General features: G+C 37.3%; 1 protein-coding gene across 2 annotated transcripts in view; it reads left to right on the plus strand.

The window, feature by feature from the left end:
• Nucleotides 1-21,239, plus strand: part of NALCN (sodium leak channel, non-selective) — a 229,631-nt gene that overhangs the window by 160,349 nt on the left and 48,043 nt on the right. Inside the window, exons 15-17 of one of the 2 annotated variants that reach the window (XM_069007795.1) lie at nucleotides 9,058-9,194; nucleotides 11,097-11,238; nucleotides 12,716-12,787. In XM_069007795.1, the coding sequence (XP_068863896.1) occupies nucleotides 9,058-9,194; nucleotides 11,097-11,238; nucleotides 12,716-12,787 (351 nt within the window). The remainder of the gene's footprint in view (nucleotides 1-9,057; nucleotides 9,195-11,096; nucleotides 11,239-12,715; nucleotides 12,788-21,239) is intronic. The other variant, XM_069007806.1, reaches the window with a different exon arrangement.

The raw sequence follows: 21,239 nt of genomic DNA on the forward strand, positions 1-21,239 counted from the left end.
ATCTGATTGTAGAAATTACTCTGCAATGTGGATGGCAAATACTCAAATCTAAGTTATACTAATTATCTTCTCAGAGAATCTAATAGAGCCCAGTAATGATTTGAACAAAAGTAGAAGTTATTAGGAGATGATGTATGCATTTGCACAACAGTAAAACTGAAGAGCATAATTATCTGTTGTCCTGCAGTTAATAGTTATCACCAAGTCATAGAACCATAGAAAAGTCCAGGATGGAAGGAACTTCTGAAGAGCACCAGGTCCAACCTGCTATTGAAAGTAGTCTGTTAGATGAGGTTACCCTCATTCCTATTAGGTCAATTCCTGAATGTCTCCAGTGATAAAATTTCCTTGGCTTGTCTAGGCAACTTATTCCAGTGGTTGTCTTCATAATGAAGAATTGACTTGTTCTATCTAGAGAAACTCTTTTTTGTTAAACAAGTGGTATTCTTTGCCTCCTGTCCTGTGACTAGGTCTCCTTGTGAAGAGTGTTCCTTTATATTCTCTAGAACTACATTACAGATAAAATTTCTGCAGCCCTTCCACAGACCCTTTCCAGTGTGGCAATCCCAAACAAACCTGATTAAATGGAGATCAGATCAAGTGTACAGCCATGTGCATATTTAGCTGAATACATTTAAGGAAACAAGTACATATGATAATGGTATTTATAATAAAAGCACTTGGAAAAAAGTACTGTGCACTGTGGTTGATGTTTGCCGACCTCTGTAAGACCAAGAATAATGAATTCATTATCACATTTAGTAGTTGTAATCAGATTCTTAGGAAGATTTATCTGGCGTTTCATCTGAATTGTGTTCTGTGTTTCAAATGAAACATTTTTGTTCTAACTACAGTAGGTAGTCTTTGTAGTCAAAGACTACAGTCTTTGTCTTTGTCGAGATCATTTATGTTAGACTATACTGTAATATTGGCCTATGCCAGCAAAGTATCCATTTACAAGTGTCTAAGCACACTGTAGCACACCTAAAAAGAAGGAAACACAGGCTTGCATTGCTACAGCCCACAGAAACAAAATACCGTCTGCTGCACAAGCACCTGCATCACAATCTGTGACAAATATTTTTCAGCATCTACACATAGTTGCTTCCACCTGAGAGAGTGCTCACAAATTCATATGGATTGCATAGGTTGGCTTTGAAATCTGGAATTAGGTTCACATAGCAAAGGTATTTGTCAAGGTTTAATCCCAACCACACAGTTGCTCCCTCACTCCAAGAATCAGAAGAGTAAAAGCAAGAAAACTCATGGATTGAGATACAGACAGTTTAATAGGTAAAGCAAACCCTATACATGCAAGCAAAGCAAAACATGGATTTGTTCACCATTTCCCATGGGCAGGCAGGTCTACAGCCATCCATAAGAAAGCCATCTTCCATCACATGTAACAGTGACTTAAGAAGAGAAACCCCATCACGCCAAACATCTTCCCATCCTTCTTCTTTCCCTGGTTTTATATACTGAGCATGATGGCATATGATCTGGAATATCCCTTTGGTCAGCTGGGGTTAGCTCCCAACCTCTTGTGTATCCCCAGCCTCCTCGCTGGTGAGGTGGGGTGAGAAGCAGAGGAGACCTTGACCGCTGTTGAAGTGCTGCACAGCAGTAAGGAAAGCATCCCTATGTTGTCAGCACTGTTTGCAGAGGAAATGCAAAACACAGCCCAATGTCAGCCACTATGAAGGAAATTAATTCTACCACAGCCAAAACCAGCCCCTGGTTGGTGAAACTAAGCCCCTGCAGGTGAAACTAAGTAGTAAGTCAAGCTCGATATGCCTTCTGTCCCTACCAGCTTAGTGGTGATCTGTGTCATGTAATACCCCATACAATGCATAGAGCAGCCTATACAAATCACATGGAATAAAAGTTTTGCATGTATGGGAAAAATTTCAGGCTTTCTATACTTAGGTACTAAGAGGACCTAGGTAAAAGTTATTTTCCTTTGTTAAACTATGAGCAGGGATGTACACATTCTCTGCAGATTGAGTCATTTATTCCTATGATCTCTCTACTCTTCAACATTTTAAATATCTCTGGCTGTCTGTGTCCTGATAGATAGTCAAGATGATGACTTCCTCAGTCAATCACAGCCATCAGGTTCACTGAGTGTCTTCAGCTCTTTTTTGTGTGAATGGGAGCTGCCTGTGGTGAGAACATTTGAAAGTCTGCTCACAGTTATAATTTCCCAGACTAGCTCTGTTTTTCTGTGATCCTGGCAAGGCAGATGAAGATGTGTGCCTCAGCTACATTTAGGTAAAGGACCATTTGCAAAGCTACCTCTAGAAATCTTCCTTTGTGTAGAAAATAGAACTGGAAAGCAAACATTAAGAGTCTCTGAATTGCCTTGCAATGGTAATTCCTTTGCTTCCCATGCAGAAGCACCCTTTCAGGTTGTAATGAATTCACCCTGAATCTTGAAGATGAACTCATTGTAACTAGTCAGTATTGAAAGTTTACATTTGTACAAGAGCACAATTCATGCATCTTGTGCTTTTGTTCACTTGAAAATATTTTAGTTACTTGTTTTTCATTGCATATGTAGTTCATAACAAATAATGATACTTAGTTTACATGAAGTCTCAAGCGGTTTCCCCTGGTGAAATGGAGCATGTAATGCATTTTCTATTATAATGGATATTCTTTTATAACTCACTAACCTTTGTATGGAAACAAAAAATGTTTCTGCTACTTATCCCAAGAGAAAAATAATTAATATAAAAATGGTGTTTTTTCATATTCATTATGTCATTTATATGTGAAATGGCTATGAAAAAGAGTTATGCATGTTAGCATTAAATTTGTGTTTCATTTTCATTATCTATTTTAAACTATCCATCAACATATGTACCTACCCCTGAACTGTTTTAAAATAAAGGTGGGGTTTATCTTATCTAGCATTAAATTAATGGTTTGACTCTATGGTCTTAGAGGGCTTTTCCAACCTAAATGATTCTGTAAATCTATTATCTATTTCATCTTCCTTACACTAGAGCACCTTCTCAAAGATAGTAATTTGGCCAGTCTGTATCAAGAGAGAAAGCTGTCCAGGACATGCTCTCTGTCCTTAAAGCTGGCCAGCTGCCACAGCCTGGCTTGTACATACAGCAGTTATTTTGCCTTCCCAAAACTACCTATCATTTAAGTAGGAAGGGTCCATACTGCCTACAGGGAATGTACCCAGTTGGGATAAGTGCCAAACTGTGCTCAGACATGATCAGGGGGAGTGCCGCCAAGGCAAAAAGTGAAACTTGGTCTCGCTAACAGTATAATGCAATGGGCAATCTTATTCCAGTTCTTAGACCCATACCCCATTGCTGGGACAGGTGTAGCTGTACACTGCACCTGTATTCAATGATGGAGTTACCCTGAGGTGACAGTCCATCTTGCTTGTCTCGCTTATGTGTTGGTATGGGATGATTCAATATCTGGAGATACCTTTTCCAATTAAATATAAGAATTGCCTAGATGACTGTATAGTTTAGTTCCCATTTGGAGAACTGTCATTAGCTGAGATTAATGCCATCGTAGATGCTGTGGCTTGGATTCATCCTGCCACTGGGAGTCAGGTATCTGATTTGAAGAACATACTGGATTCAAGTTCCCAGTTTAGTCAGTGGAAAAAAAATAAGCATGTGTGAAGTATATAGCCAACCCAAGGTCTGAACTGACCTCTACAAGAGTCTCTTCCTCCCTTTTGGCTATGAAAGAGACTCGAACTAAAGTAATTTAGGTGGTTACTTCAGTCTAAAGGCAAGAAGGTTGACTCTAGTCTGGTAAGAGCACTCCTGGGGCCTGATTGCAGACACAGACTGCACAGAACCTTGGATTGCCCATTTTTTTAAATTATATAATACTTGCCCCTGCAGAGGCAAAAATATTTGGAAATTTGGCTAAAGTGTAAACCATGTAGCAATGCTTGCCAGTTTGTAGGCAGTATGAAGTAATGCCTCTGGAAAGTTCTTCTTATTTATTTCAATCACAGGGAAATTATGAAAATTTGGATTCCTGTCTTCTTTTAGATAAACAGACTATATCTTAGCCAAATTTTGCTAGATAAGTTTGAATTGGATTCATAGCTTGTCAGCAGCATTTGTTCCTGAAGAGCTGATAGGAGCTACAATTATTGGAAGGAAGCTACTAAAAATCCCATATTTGTGAAATCTTCCTCAATATCTGTTAAATTTGGAAGACTTAATGCAAAACTAAGAAAAAGTTATCTAAATGAACAACTAGGGAATAGCAGTCACAGCACCAAACTGTGCTACACACAGCTTATAAACCCTGTGACAGAGAAAAGTTGTTTATTAAAAAAACAGATCTTGTGCCTATGAGAAATGCATGTAGTCTGGTTCCTCCATCTGTCAGGAACTTTTGCAGTTTATTTTGCTCTTATATTATCAACAGTGCAGTCTCTACTCTGAATGCCAGCACCACTGTAATAATAGCTTCTGGTATATTTCACTGAAAATTCCTCATGGCAATGCTGAATGTGGTTAAAATCAATTTAGGTTCTGTTTTACCATACCTACATGGGAGAATTTTTTTATTACTTGCAATGTCCCCTTTGTTTAGGTGAACCCAAAGGGCAAAATTTACTACTGGTACATCTAAGCAGTAAAAGAGGATAAGAGAGCAAGCTCAAACATTGAGCCCTTGTCTGTGCATGCTGCAAAACTCATGCTGGGTCTCTCCTGTAGCTCCTGCTACTTTCTTCCAGACAATACTTTGATATAGTTCAAGTAATATTTTAATTGAGAGACTGCTTTCAAAGAAAGAAGAGACAAGGCTCCACCAGGTTGCACTCTAAGACACTGTAGTGCTCTCCCACCTCAATTAAGCAACGCACGACCCAAATGTCATCCTACAGAAGTGCTGTGCAGGAGAATTGCACGCAAAAGCTCACACATTGTTTCAGATGCCTTGAGGAATTGGAAAAACCATAGAAAAATAACTGGTGTAATTATGTCTCAGGGCCACCACACAGGGCCTAGAAGAACCAAGAGGCAAATATTATGGCTTGAATTCACCATGTACCATGTGACTTTAGGCAAGGGATTAGGCTTTTGTCAGTCTTTTATATAGCACTGTAGAGATACTAATAAGATCTACGCTTCATAAATACTTCTTTTTAACACTGCAAGTATTAGTTTAATTACCCAAATTCTGTTTATCCAATTTTTTACACTAATTTCCAGGTTGATTTTGCCTTCCCTTTATCTCATGATGCAGAGTGCTCAAAGAAAATCAACATTTTTCTTCATTGCAAATGAAATTGCAGGTGTAAATAATAGTAACTGAACATCTGATTTGCGTTTAATTTTAAATCAAATGCAGGTACAAAAATGTTGTTACAATTTGATGCCAAAGCTGAGTGTGGGATGTGACAGCTTACCCATATGCATATCTTCTTTTAATGTGGCTCATTCATGTCCAAAAATCTGCCAGGTCCTTAGGATTTCAGAATAACAGAAAGGAAAAAAAAGGGGCTCATTTAATCTGCCTTTCTGATTTTTAGTTTTTTAATTAATGTCTTTTACTGCTAATTACTTAGGTTTCATTCAAAGCTCCTTTTGACAAGCCAAAGGTGATGGCAAATCTGAGAACTTGGATAAATAAAAAATTCTGCAAAGCTGTTGGTTGGGTGCTGGTATCAGTTTTTAATGTCTTTCATCCACATGCAGTCTTGTGCCCAAAGTGTTTGGTGTTGGAGCACATGGCAGATCCTGCTAAGCTTGCAGCACAGATTATATGGTCATTTTATTCTTCAAATACAGCCCCTAAAGAAGATTTGCAGTGAAAAATGTTCATATTGCAGTGCACTGTAATGTACCACACAATATTGATTTAAAATCATCCGCTAGTGAGGCCTCCTGAACTTTGGCAAAAGGTTTGAACTTTTCAATCACCATGAAATTATTCTGGGCAGGTGGCCAGGTCCTAAATAGGTTGTGTGTACATCAGTGGCAAAGCTTTTAATTTAGAATGATTTACTTTAGTCCGTCAACTGAAAGAGTTAGAGCACTGCTGTAATTTTTTTAATAATTTGATTTCATTGAAATACAGAGTATTTAAGTGAATTTCACATACACTTGCCTCACATACCCTATGAAAACGGCGTCTTTCACTCTTTAAGTTTGGCACGTCACTGGCTCCTCTTCCATGATCAGAACTAAATGAATAGAGGACAAAACAAAAAGTTAGGATGGGTAGGTCTTAGCCTTTAGACATTGTTAATTCTGTATCTCCTTTGGCATGTTCACACCAAAGATTAATAAATAAAACCTAAAAATCATAGAGAAAAATTTCCCAATATTTTGTTTCAGTTATTGCGTTATTTGGGTCTAGCTGTTGCTAGAAACATTCTGCACTATCATAGCCCAATTTCAACATAATCCTGTACCTTTAAAAATGTACATGTTTGTCGAGTGTTAGAGAAAGTTGAAATACAAAGGTTCTAAGCAGCAATACAAAACAGGATGTGTGTCATGTGGAGCAACAATTACACCCTAAGTGCATGGAGAAGAACTCAGGGAAGCTAAATGCCTCATGCTCCCCAATATGTAATATTATCACAGCATGAGTAATTGGAGATATTCTGTAGAACTGCCTTGACTTTAAGTTATTTTAAAGCATTCCCCTATCCCCTTCTTTACCTTTTGAACTATACGGTTTCCTGCTTTCAAGCTCTCCCTGTTCTGTTCTGCACTAAGACTTCAGACAGCATTGCAATGCTCTCTATTCTGTATACACTGACTTATGAAAACAGGAGTTCATAGCTGTGACATTGTCTGTGCTAAAAATATGCATATTTATGCAATGTTTTCCTGTTGAAAAACAAGTCTCGGAAACTGGAAACCTTTTTTTCCTCTTAAAAATAATCCCTTCCCAAAGCTTTCAACAGTACAATGTTGCAGAAAAGCCGTGTTAGATGATCCAATTAATTTCCTTGTCAGTGAAAGATTTCTTTTGGCAACACTCTGACATTTCAGGGGTTCTGACTAGTCTGATTTTTGAAATGATGAGGCACTTCCCTCCAGAGATCTCTCTGAACACTTAGAGATTTCACCATAAGGCTAGTAATCTTTATTCTCATCCTAGAAATCCTATTTCTAAATTTTGTTCTCTCATTCCTTTATTTGGTGTACACTATTGTATACTTGAAATAATTTGTTTTCAAATACTTCTTACATAAATTTACATCATCCCCCCAGCTCTTACTTTATTATCAGGTATGGTAGATGTGGAATAAATACTGGGACCCTTTAGTATTTCTCTTCTTATTTCTCCCTTGTCTCAGTTGGTTTACACAGCTCCTCCCCACCCCTCCCCAGTTTTATGGCTCTCTTCAGCACTACTTTGGCTTGTCAGTGAGAAAATGGTAAAATGGCATTTAGAAATTACTGCATACCCAGATATGCTCTCTTCAAAGCAGCACAGAGAAGAGCTGTGGACTTCCATATCATTTTTCATACCTCTGTAACATCTAACCAACAGAGCTTGGTTGTGAACATGGCCTTTGGCTGGTAATGTAATTGGTGCCCAAATTGGCCTTTTGATGCTGTATTGAAATCCAAGTTCTTGTTTAGTTTCTGCTCTTACTCTTTATGTAGAATTTTTTCAGTCTGTTATTTCCTGCCACTATTTCTAAATGTGTCCTTATCCTTGGCCAATGTGGTATTTGCAATTCTTCACATTTTAATATTGTGTGTGCTAATGTCATCATTTCTTCCTTTTAAGAATCATTAATAAAGCGATGAAACAGGACTGGACACAATACAGATTTATTCAACATTTCCCTTTTATTCTGAATCAGCTTTGCCATTAATCATTAGTCTTTGTTTGTAGCTGTTCAGTTTTCTTCAGTTTTCAGTCCACATGACAATTTATATCCAACCAAATATGAATTGATTTTTGGTTTGAGCTGTCCTGTGGCTGGAAGCGGTGATGTTGCTGATAGCATGACAGTGCAGCAGAGCAGATTTTCTACTATAGCATGCTGTGGGAGCATGCATTTCACTAGGCAGGGCAAATGAGAGTTAAAGCTCTGTTTGAATTCCTGGGCAATTGTCCTTGGTAAAAATCTGTAGCTGATGTCTATCAGCAGTATTCCCTGCAGGTGTTGATGGTGAAAATGTTTTCTAAAATTTAAGCTTCTAATCCTTTGCTTACAAGCAGGGGTGAGAAGGATAATTGAAATTTCAGTTGCATGCTTGTTGAAATAGTATACAATACACATACAGTTTAAAATAAATGTGAAAATTAATTTCATTGCTGCTTTTTGACTTGGTATTTTGTTGCAATAACACAACTGAATTGCTAGATAAGGTAATCAGAATTCAGGAATCATATCTCTATATCATATCTTTTTATCTTATATCATTTGATTTAGCTATCATCTGTCCACATAGATTTATCTGCCTTTTCTGTATTTGGATGGGTGACATTCCATTGAGTAACTGTGGATAATTATAAATGCAACATTTGTTATATGATTTGCCATAGCTAAGTATTGCTGATGTAGATAGATTCTTTTGAGTTCTGTGTTATCACTTATAATATTCATCTAAATGTAATTGTCCTGTTATTTTGTGTTCTGGGATCTGGATTCTCTTAAAATTTCTGCCTTTTATATTGCTGTGTTGTCTTCGAGTATGAAAGAGCTGTCAGCATATACAGAAAGATGTGCCTAATAAGAAAAGACCATGGCTGGTTTTTTGACAAAAGTGTTAAAATCTGTGAAGAAAACATAGAAATAAGCATATTGAATAGGACACTAATATGCTTTATATTTTAAAATTAAAATTATTAGCAATCCTCCCATTTTATGTCTTGCAGTTAAAGGCATGGTATTGTTAGGTATTTGACATCTTCTAACACAAGCCTTTAATGTGTATCAAATTTACCTTCTGTAGGTCTTTGCTGCCATCTTCTGTTTCTTTAAATGATTGCCGTTGTTATTATTTGGATTCTGAAAAAAATTGTGGGATATTACAGAGCAAAATTTTCTTTTCTATATATTTTTTATTTCCTTGTTTTCAGCTAAAGCAAAGTGAAGCTAATGCAGATACAAAGGAGAAGCTTCCATTGCGTCTACGCATCTTTGAAAAATTTCCAAACAGGCCACAAATGGTGAAAATCTCAAAGCTTCCTTCAGATTTCACAGTTCCAAAAATAAGGTATTGAAGTATTTCCTTTTCTAGTATGCTATAAACTTTTCTGGGGCCATATAATACCCAAAATATTTAACTTTTTTTATCCTTGTCTGTTAGGCAGATAGTTCAGAAAATAAGAAGTGAAACAGAAGTAACATAGGCATTCAAAAGATGTGGCATTTTGGGTTTACCTCATTTCCCTCATTTGGGAAAAAAAAAGTCCTAGCATTTCTTATACCTTATTCATGAAAGCAGCTAGATTGACCAGAACTGATACAAGTACAATATCATTGAAAAGTGTGTTGTTTCTCCTCTTTCATTTGGCTTTTAGTTTCTTGACTCACATAGACAACTAGCAGTCTAATGGATTCTCATGTAGGTTTTTAAAGATAAGGGTGAACTGGCAGCGAACCATTAGAGGGGATAAAACAGACCATCCAATACCAGTTAGTCTGTGATGACCTTGTCCCTTATTTGTATTTGCATAGTTACCACTTTCCTGTGAAACTCACCTTAACTAAAGATCAGATGCTCAGTGATGTACTAGATCATTCTTTACTGTGGGGGTGGTGAGGCACTGGGGCAGGTTGCCCGGAGCAGCTGTGGATGACCCATCCCTGGAAGTGTTCAAGGCCAGGCTGGATGGAGCTCTGAACAACCTGGTCTAGTGGAAGGTATCCCTGCCCATGGCAGGCAGGGTGGAACAAGATGGTCTCTAAGGTCCCTTCCAACCCAAACCATCCTATGATTCTGTGATCATCAGTTACAGTAAAATTGTTTTTGCTTGGCGTCAAAAAAACCTGACAGAAATCCAAGGGCTTCTCTAGTATATACAGGCTGCAAAGTCTGCTGACACAGCACAAGCTGGCTGGTCAGGTCCTCTCCATGCCTGTTTCAATATCCTCGACAAGCACATGCCAGAAGAGAGGATGATGTAAGGATTCCTGCCACTGTTCTGAGTCTCCTGAGGTTACATTTCTTTTGATTAAATTCACAGGAAAGGTAAGGCAACTGGTTTGACCTGTTTGTAGTACCTTAGCTGAACAAAAGGAATAATACTGATCAGAAAGGTCAGGAAAAACAACCTTCCAAACCTCAAGGAAACAATCCTAGATGTTTTACTTTTAGTATCAAAGTACCATTCGGTTATATCTGGAGGGTGTTCTTCTCCTAGTCTTAGTCTTTTTTGGTATTTCTTTCCAGTTATGTTTTTCCCAGCATATTCTGTATTCACTCATGATCCTATTAACTACTTCAGACTAGCACTAGCAAATCATATCTTTAAATCTGAAGCTATTGTACTATGTAGTAATATCTCGCCAGAGAAAAATTAGCTGTGACATAGTTTACACTAAAAAGAGGCAACTCTACTGAACTTAAAATATGGAAAGATGAATGTATATTTGTTTGAAACAGAAATGCCTCTGTGTTTTAAACATGGCATATGTGAGGCGCAGAATTGCTGAAGTGCCTTAATACTGACATTCAAAGCAGTTATATGAACAGATGTTGTTTGAAATCTTCAAGAAAGAATTTCATGCAGAGGGTATGTTTCGTTTGGATTATATCAGCATTTGATTTACATTGAAGTAACAACTTGCTGTTTAATGAGCTCAAAAGAGCTGAAAACTGCAAAAGGCACTTGAAATATTTAGCACCTTAATTGGTCGATAAATAAATAATAAAAGCAATAGAATTATTTTATTTGAATCTACGTGCAAAAGATCCAACTCTCAATTCAGTTATGGATTTCTTTAATAAATGAATTCAAGTGTTATCAGTTGTTCTGGCCCTCCATTCATTTATATATCTATAGCCCAGTACAACTTTTTCTCAGGAGTTTATCTATCTTTGCACTAATGGACTGTGATATGTTATTAGAAAAACCAGATATTAACTCTTCTTGGGGTTTTATTTGTTCACAAGGGAAAGTTTTATGAAGCAGTTTATTGATCGCCAGCAACAAGATACCAGTTGCTTGCTGCGAAGACTTCCTTCAGCATCTTCTTCCTCATGTGACCACTCTAAAAGATCAGCAATTGAAGAAAACAAATATATTGATCAAAAGGTAAATCAAGAGTAGAGGGTAGTATATGTTTTGCCTAGAGTATTGTGAGGAAAGGCATCAGATTATTCAGTTTGTCAAACTACATAAAAAGTGAATGAATAAAAGCTAGGATGATTGAACATAGCCTAAATGGTTATGTTTAATTTAGCCTAAAAGAGACATCATAGCAGATCCTCTTCTGGTTTAAATTTTCCCATCTCCTTTGAATTCAAAATTCAAGATTTGATACATTATTTGTTTAATGCATGCATCACCTGAAGAAATTTTTTTAAGTAGTTTTGCTGTTAATCACTGAGGAGCTAGTGGAAAATTAAAGTTTCTGAATATCACATTGGATTTTTGAGTGCCTTGATACTATTGCAACCTTGAAAACATACTTCACCAAAGGAAGTGTGAAGGATCCTAGTCTGAAAGAAGGAATCAAACCTAAATGGATGTCATCTGCTTTAACAAGCAGAGCAGAGAAATTGAATAATTTATTAAGAGATCTGTGGAATCACTGAAGATGAGTAAAAATTTAAAAATTATTCTAATTGTTTAGAGGATATTGACCTATGTGTAAGCCTGGGAATCACTAGAAAACAGACCTGAACAGATATATTTGATACACATTGTGCTAAAAGCTGCTAGTCTCCCATGGATGGTTGGATTTCAAAAATACTAACCCTGCTTGGAATGATGACCATGATGATGATGATGATGCAGCAGCATAAGTAAATGTATGTGACTTCTGACACCTTATAAAGCTAAAGGGGCAGAAAAAAATGTTCGCGTGCATCATAGAAGATAGTGGTTTCCTAGATTTCTAGTGGCATCTACATAGATATCAGTCCTTGATCACTTGTAATATTGCATAACTTAGTGACATTTTTATAAACAAAATTACTTTCAGTATTGTTAAGTTTTAGTATTGTTTCAGTATTGTTCATTGTTAAATTCTCCTTGAATATTAACATCTGTGTTTTTTAAATACATTTTAAGTTACAGAATTGCAGACAAGAAAAAAAAAAAAAAGAGTCCATGCATTGCAGTTACATAGTACAACTGGCTTTCCTGTTGTGTGTTTGCAACCATAACCCAGGGCAGCATTCATGCACACAGAGTTGCAGAGCTGGGAATCAGAACTGGGAAAAGAGAGTTGGGAAAAAAACTACTTTTCTGATAATGAATAAAAATATACAATTTGTAAACTAGTGTTAATTCCCATCCCTAGTTCTGTGCAAGAACCCATTCTTGTGGCTGATGTATTCTATGGCAGCAGTAAGCCCAAGCTGAGCAGCATGGCCTGAGAGGGAGGTCTGTGGCAAAATATGACATATCAGGCCAAGAAGGCTGTAGGAAGGAGTCAAGCCTAAATGGACATCATCTGCTTTAACAAGCACAGCATTAAAACTGGATAAGTTATTACATGACGAGCCTAGGGGCTAGCAGAGCTATACCAAATATCACTAATAATGGATCTCAAACACTATGCCAGGGTAATCAGAGTACATTTCTACCATGTAATGAAGAGGTGAACAAAGACCTTAAAGTTCTCTCAGCCACACAGGTAAGTCCACAGTACGCAATGCAGAGCTGTGCAGTGGCTCAGTAGATCTGTTTACATGAATATAATTTAGGTATATTAAATTCCATCTTAATTCCTTTTGCTTGCTGTTTACGAAAGTGAATTGTTACTGTGTTTGAAGACAGATGAATACATGGCACAGTTTATTCAATGAGATATTGCAATATGAAAACAGAATGCTGCATTCTTTTCAAATTTTCAATTCCCTTCAAAAGCAAATATGCATTATTTGACTTTATTTTTTTAATTTAAATAAGCATTTGCAAATTGGTTTTGCACTATTTAACCTGCTTTAAGCACATACTTTAGGATCCCCATGCCTCCTGGGTACAAACAATGATGAGTAACATTTCTCATAAATGTAGCTTAAAACAAGGTATTTACACATTCCTATTAAGAGAGGAAAGCACTAAGAAGGATTTGTGGAAGTAATTACTCTAGCTTTCTATAGTTACAGTTGCCAAGGCAACCTCACTTTTGTATGAACAAATCTTAAGAATATCCTTAAAACAAGCTTGGAATTGACTGGTTGTGCTTAAGTGTAAACCTTACATCCATACTTTACTTTTCTTTGTAAAAAAAGAAACATGACAAAACATTTTACTGATCTCAGTGCCTGGTAGGATGCCTTCTCACTGCTCCTGGTAGCAGTAGGATGGCTTCAGAAACTTTTCACATGCTTTTGCATTGTAGTTGATGAAAAAAAAGTGGAATTAAAAGGTAGAACTAAAAGGTGAGATCCTGCTGGCAGATCTGACTCTGTCCTTCCTTTGTGGGAGCTGAACTGTGGCTAGTTCCTCCAGTTACTCCTGGACTTAAGTCAGTATCTCTGTGTTCCAGAGCTGCCGAAGTGATAGGAAGCCTTTAATCCGTACATTCCCCTATTTTTCCCTTATTTGCACTTTGGCAATATTCTTTTTTACTTTCTCTAAAAATCTGCCACTATAATTTTTTGTGTTCAGAATCAATCTGCCCCATAATGTGTGATGATCAATAAAGATTTTATATATGTTCTCTTATAGAATGGATTTAGTTAGTGCTTTCAGTATTATAATTATTACAATTACCAAATTCCTTTAAAAGTTGTTTTAAGGTGTAAAGGGAGAGTAGATTTTCAGTGCATTCTTCCTTTTTTTTTTTTTTTTTTAAGGTATTCTACCTTCTCAAAAGATTTGGAAAAAATTATTTTTGGTGTATATCACTGTAACCATGACTACAATCCATTTGATATTATTTTCATCTATGCCAAATCAAAAGAACAGCTTTGCAAAACAGATTTCTCTGCTATACTCCTTTTTTTTTCTAGTCAAATCTGTGAGTTCCATAGGTTTTTCTAATTCTTCCAAACTTTTAATCAATTGTGAAAATAATAAACTTACCAAACACTGATATAAAAAATCACTTTTGGATACCAAATGCCCTTTACCTTTTATACATCTCCTAAGAGTTCTCTGTCAGTGTGTGGAGTCTGAGTGGGTATGTGGATACAGATTGTACCATGTTCATCCTTCTACATCCAATGCCAGCAACACCTGGGCTCTCCCACATGCAGATGCTTGATAGGCAGCTTAGCACTGTGCTTTGTTTGAGTTGTCTGTTATTATCTGTAACTTTTTTGTGTGTAAAACTGAGATTCTCTGGGGTTCTCTGAACTTAACACTGCTGGAAATGCAGGATCATTTTTGCTCTCCACTTGAGGTCCTGCAGAGCAAATTTACTTAAACTCAGTGATCTCACCACAGACCTACTCCTCCTGCATGCTGATCTAGTCTGTCCTGATGTGGTCTTCAGCCCATGCGCTGAAGAACTCACGGTCAAATTAGAGAAACCAGGGCTGTTCAGATTGGTGAGCATTCCCCAGTTGTAGTAGAAAGCACTGTGAAGGTATTTTCTGATGAAAGAAGCAAGACTTCTTGGAAAAAGCACGAGATTAAAAGAGGGATTTAGGGTATTAAATTTACATTGTAGATGAGGAGAAAGGAGAGTTTAGGAACAGAGAGGGAAGTGTTCTCTTATACTTCTACATTTGCATGAAAATTATTCACAGTGTGCTGGGAATTTCCTTATCTAACCAATATTTCAGTAAATTCTTGGATGGAAGAACTGGATGAAGTATGGAAACATAATTTTAATGTGAGTGGGTGGATGAGAAGAAATGAAGTTGGCAGAAATTAAGGACATCTCAGTGGCTCACTGGCCTTCACATAGCCTGAGGTATGGTTGGAGCAAGTTTCAGGGGGACAAAGAATTAAATTAATGTGAGATTTACAAAAAATCAGGTGTCCAGTGAAATACATCTGAGTTGGCTGTAGAGCATTGACCTTGCTTTCTTATCTTCAAGACTGGAATCAGTCGGGCACAGGAAACCCTTCAAAGTGCTTTCCTAAGAGACATACAACTTTTAGCAAACCTTGCAGAAAATTATTGTGAGATGGACATTTCTAAACTGGTTACTTATCCTTGGCCTTACAACACAGCACATGGCTGTTAGAGTAAAGTTCAAAACTAACAGATTCGTGAGATGAACTTTGAAAATGCCTATGGCTCAATATGTAGAGATAATACAGATAACCCATGTGCATGTTTACAACAGTGGCAAAGCAGGAGTGAATTACAAAAGAAAGCACAAGAGCATTTAATATATCCATGTATTTTATGGTTTAGACTTGGACCTCTCCCATTTAATTGAAGGAATATAAGCAAGTCAGCTCCCCTATTTCTCCGTTTGTAAGATTAACTGGATAGTAGCAAACATATTTCTCCTTTTCTCTCCTTTCTATCATCCTGTTTCTTCTCTGATTCCTTTCACATGTATGGGTTTTGGTTTTAGCTCTGCAAGCAGTGCAGTTAATAGCCATTCCTTTGTCCAGTAGGAGCCAGAAGCAGTATTAAGGTCTAGCTCCTGGGAAAGCTTGACCTCCCATGCCATATGAGAGTCCCATTGATTTCCTGCTTACAGCAAAATGTACCTTTTTGATGGGAGGTTGTGGTCAGGAAGTAAGAGCCAATCTCAGAGGTAGCCAGAGTCATTACCATGGAAGATTATGAATATTAAGCAGCAGACGTCATGCTGGAATCTGTGTTTAACACATTTTGTTAATATCATAGATACTGCATTTGTGAGCTGCTGAGACATGCCACCTAATCTTGATGGTTTTGTTTAATCTGGCTATATGTTCTGTGTTGGGTTTTTTCTGATCTGTACTCAGCTTCTTTAACTATTCTGTTTCTTAAGGAAAAGAAAAAACAATCTTCTGAGAGTATTCCAAAAGGACTTTTCCTTGCAGAAAGTATTTGTAAGTGTAAAAGCTGAAATAGCCTTTTAGCTTTTCTAAGGCATAGCTTTTAGTATGGAAGACAGGGTGTCCCAAGATACCTTTCAAAAAACCATCAGGTGCGAAGACATACTCATATATATAATTTATTTGCATTTTTTTCCTTAGAACTAAAGGGAGAATAATTATTCATAAATTCCAGTTTCCAGAATTTGTTTCTTACTGTAATAAACTTATGTCCCAAGTTAATCAACCTCTCTGAACTTTATTTTGGGCATTCAGTTGTGCAAAACACAATTTTGGCACAAAAGATACAGTGGTGTTGTGTTCCTGATTCCGTAAGTAATTTGAAAGAATAATTTTATCACATTAATTTTGAATATAGCAGAAACGAATAAAGTGTAATTGTACATGTATTCCAAGTAGAAAAGATTATTTTTAAATACTAATAAACACTAAATTTTTTCTGAAGTAATTTTTGCAGAGTTTTGGGCATATCAACAAAAATAATTCAAACTTTTTCTTCATTTTCTTAGTTTGTCTGAATTGAACTCTGTCCTACCATTTCAGTTTCCATTTACCACTCATTAATTAAACACAGCCAAGTGCTTCAAGTCCTACCTATTTATGTCATTCACAGGATAATGCCAAAATCTATCTTGTTATAACATTCAGAAGAGTCATTAAAACAATGTACCTGCTGGGATGATAATGGCTTATGGATCCAGCATTTTCGTGCTCATTACAGTTATGATTTTCAAAGAAGATAATTTTTGTACCATGTCTGTTCTCATCAGTTCTTTCTAATGAAGTTAATATATGTAAATACAGTAAATTTCAGGTTTACTGAAAATCAGCTGACCTCTTTCTCTCTTTTGCATTTTAAAGAATTTTTTTTTATATAAAATGGATATGTAAAAATGTCCCTGTACCTAAATAACCAATTTATAGATTTCTTTATCAGTAAGCATTTTACCAAATACACATTTGAGCTGGTAATGTTTTACTTCTCTGACCATGTTTGCCTTCAGAGTGGAGAAGACACTTCTGCAATAGTGTCAAGACTGTTCTTGTTGTGGTCTGTCTCTGACTTCTGATGATTTTAAATTGCTTGCCTATGCATAGTATGTTCAAAAGTCTGCCTGAAAAAGTGTCAGTTTTCTGGCAGTTTTCTGACATTCTGAGAGAAAGGAGGCCAGGGACTGGATACTTGGCCATTTTCAAAAAGAACCATAATTCAGGACTTCTTCAGGCATTTGCTTTCTACTGCATCAGTTTTAACTAAAATATTTCAAGTGTTTGATGCAAAGGCTGTGAAGATGTATTAGAACACAAGGGGACAATCATACTTCTCTTTTTTCTTCAATCAAAATACAGACATGGCAAGTTTTAGTGCAGTTGCGTTTCAACCAAGAGCACACATTAGTTTGGCGTGGAGGAAAGAGGCAATGCGGGATTGAGTTATAGGAAAGCTCTTCTGTTGAGCCTTCTACATTCCCTGTTCCTGCTTCTACCAAGGAATCCAGATCTCTGTCTCCAGGCCCTTCAGTCTCCTCCACCCACTCCCAGGACTCATTCACAAGAGCTGATTAACAGTAGTAATGATTGCTTTTTCCAGTGAAGGCAATTAACTGCATGTGCTTGTACAACCAGAAGTAATAGTTTTCTTTCTCCCACTTGAAACTCCCTGTCCATGTCTTCCATTCCCGGTCCAGCCCAGCCTGACAGTCCCTTCTTCCCTAGAGCTTCAAGATCCCCAGCTCAAAGTGTGGAGGGTAGCCTTTCCTCCAGTGCTGTACACCCAGCAGAATGTATAAAAACCCCACATCAGCTTGGCCAGGAGTCCTCAGTTCCACCTGCTGTTGGATGCCATAAGTAATCTACCCAGCCCTCTTTATCAGCTTTTCACAGCGTCTCCCTGGCCCCTGCAGTGAGTAGATGGAAAACAAAAGGAAACAAACCTATCCAAGGCTTCACTTGCCAAAATCATCAGAGGGATGAATTGCCTCTCCTATGAGGGCAAGCTGAAAGAGGGTTTTTCAGCCTGGAAAAATAAAGTTCTGGGGAAACCTTACAGCAGCCTTTCAGTAGTTAAAGGGGGCTTATAGTAGGGGGATAGACTTTTTTTACAAGGGCCTGTAGCAATAGGACGAGGGGTAATGATTTTAAACTAAATGAGGGTAGAGTCAGGCTAGATATAAGGAAAAAATTTTTTTAAGATGACAGTGGTAAAACACTGAAACAAGTTACCCAGAGACATGGTGAGTTCCCCATTCCTGAAAACATTCACTGTCAGATTGGATGGGACTCTAAGTAACCTAATCTGGTTGGAGATGTTCCTGCGCATTGCAGGGGGAGTGGACTAGATGGTCTTTCAAGGCCCCTTCCAACCCAAACCAGTCTATATTTTTATGAAAAATCTACCCGTTAAACCTATGAAAGTTTAAAACTCAGGTATGCTAAAGGGGGACAAAAACCAACCGTGTTATTATAAGGCGTAAAAGAGAGGGATTCTTCTCCTTCCCCAGAGCTGCTCCCCCATGTGTCTGAGATGCACTATCCCCCCACTTTAGGTCTTTGGAGATCTTAGGAGTGCTAATATTAGCCTTGTCTATGATCTCAGACTTAATTGAAAAAGGTTCTTGGTTATGAAAAGACATGTAGATTTTCCAGACCAGTAGTCAGCTAATTAGAAGAACTTTACCTTCCTTAAGAGAGAGGCAGCAATCAAGAGCTACAAAATAAATCAAGGCTATTTCAGGTCAATGACTCCCAAGAGTTAAGGAGATTATGCCCACTTCTCATTCTAGACATCTGATCCAAAGGGACAGCCTTTGAGTCCTTGTGGCACTTATCTAATGCTAGATCACTTTCTCTACTGTGTAGTGAGCCGATTTCTTACATAGGACAACCTCACAAAGGGCCAGATTTTCTTAGTCCAAATGAAAATACTTCTACTTTGAGAGAGGGAAATGGATTACTGATCTCTAGCACTCTCTCGTAATTGCAGCCTTTTTGCAAAGTTTTCAAAAGAGCTTAAGAAATTCCCCACTACCTATAGGATTTAGTCACTTAACCTGCTTAAATGTTTGTAAACATTTTGTTAGATATCTGCCAAAAACTTGCAGTCTGGCCTTCCATCACTCTTCATATGACTTTTGTCACATTCATTTTGAAAGAGTCCAGTCTCTTCAAACCAAAGAGGCATAGGCAGAATGTTGTTGAATTTGCATTTGAGAGGCTATACAGCAAACTCCTGTGGGCCAGGAATATCCTATGTTTTATGGAATTCTCAAGCTTTGAACAGATTCTTCCCAAGTATTTCCTTGCTCTTTCTTAAAAATTATTCTGATATATTGCTTATTGTACTGATTCTTCATATTTTCCCTAGAAGCTGTAGATGTTTGAATAACAATATAATACCTAACAATCTGTTCATTCTGCAAGTCTGCATAAACCATCCATTGGCATACAACAAATTCTAAACTGTAACAGAAGCTTTGGATGTTTTTTTTTCCCTTCCTTGGAATTTCTGGCATGGCACAGCAGACTACTCCCATATGGTCCTGCAGTTGCCTATAAGAGCATTATTAACAGCACTAAGCTAAAATTCCTAATTTTAATATAACACTTAAGAAATTGCCTTAGGAAAATGGATTACATGCACTTCTTTTTTTTTTTGTACTGTCAAGCAAACATTTCAGATATTTGTATTTCATTATTTATTTATTTATGATCTTGTCTCACTTTGTGTTCCTGAACACCCACCAACACTTGTCTCTTCTGCCAACTCTGAAGTAGTCTGATGCAAAAATAATACACTACATCACCACAAATTTTACCTGTTGATAGCATCAATTCTTTATCAAATTCAAGTTGAAAATTATTGCTTTATGTAGCATTTGCTGGAGTCTGGGCACGCAAACATGTTGCTAGAAAAATACGTCAAACCTTAGTAAACCAAAATATACAGCATTCCTCAAAACTTAAAACCACTCAGCCATATCTTAGCTGGTGTAAATTGGCACAGATCCCCCTGAAGTCAGCAGTGCTGTGCCAGTACATCTAGTGTGTAGGTCTGGTCCACAGTCATTTCCTGACACTTCTCAAAGGTATTTTCCTGTGTTGCTTTGCTTTTAATCTTATGCCAAGGATTTTCTTTTTCCAGGGTAGAAAGTCTGGATCTTTTAAATACTCTATTAAATAAACATTGTTGAAAATGTCTGCAGTACCTTTTCAAAGCAGCGGGTGGCACTTGCAGAGCAACAATGTTCTGCGGTTTAGCTTATTTTACAACAGTTGCTTTGTCCTTGTCGGCAAATGGGATTTCATGGGCTGTAGCATTTAGACCAAGTTCACTCTGACTGAACTGACTTATTTTGTCTGCCTGAAGTCTGTCCTGCCATCAGCAGCAGAGTGTCAACACTTGTGGAAGAGAAGCACTACCTGCAGATTTCCTAATTCGTGGTCATATCTGTGTAAATAAGCTCAAAGAAATATGGGAACCAAGACACAAGCTTTATTCATGATTTAGTAGCAGCAGGTATTTTCCTTCTAAAACCTTTTCATCCAGGAAATACTACTGGGAATTTGCTGACCTGCCACAGCAGTTTAAAGTAATGTGCAAGAATTTTTTAAAGTGTGTTGCTGAAAACATATTTTAGAGTAATCAGATGCTATTAGTTGATTTCGGACATTGTCATATGCTAAAAACCAATGTTCTGTAGCAGAAAGCTGTATGGCACTGTGATTTCTGCATTGAGTGTACTTATAGGTGGCTTAGAGAAGTAAATAAATTAATAAATAAACGCTAATAAAGATGCACTGAGGGTGTTCTCACAGTACAGTGCAATCTGTAATAAAAAAACCCAGCAGGCTAAACAGATATACCCTAAAATAACCTCAGTAGAGTGTACTGTACTTATTTAATTTCACATTGTCTGATTGAGTAATGTCTTTTGTATGTTAACACTGCTTGTAATTTCCTCTGCAACATTCAAGAACTCGGCAGGTATCACAAGTTTTAATTGCCAGTGTCATTCTACACCAGCATGAGGCATCCAGACATTATTAAACAAAACACTGATCATCAGCCCCATTTTCTGTTTGTACACTCCCATTGCATTTGCCTGGTGTGCTATACAAATTTGGAAAATTAA

This window comes from Aphelocoma coerulescens, chromosome 1 (genome assembly GCF_041296385.1).
Source record: "Aphelocoma coerulescens isolate FSJ_1873_10779 chromosome 1, UR_Acoe_1.0, whole genome shotgun sequence".
NCBI lineage: Eukaryota > Metazoa > Chordata > Aves > Passeriformes > Corvidae > Aphelocoma > Aphelocoma coerulescens.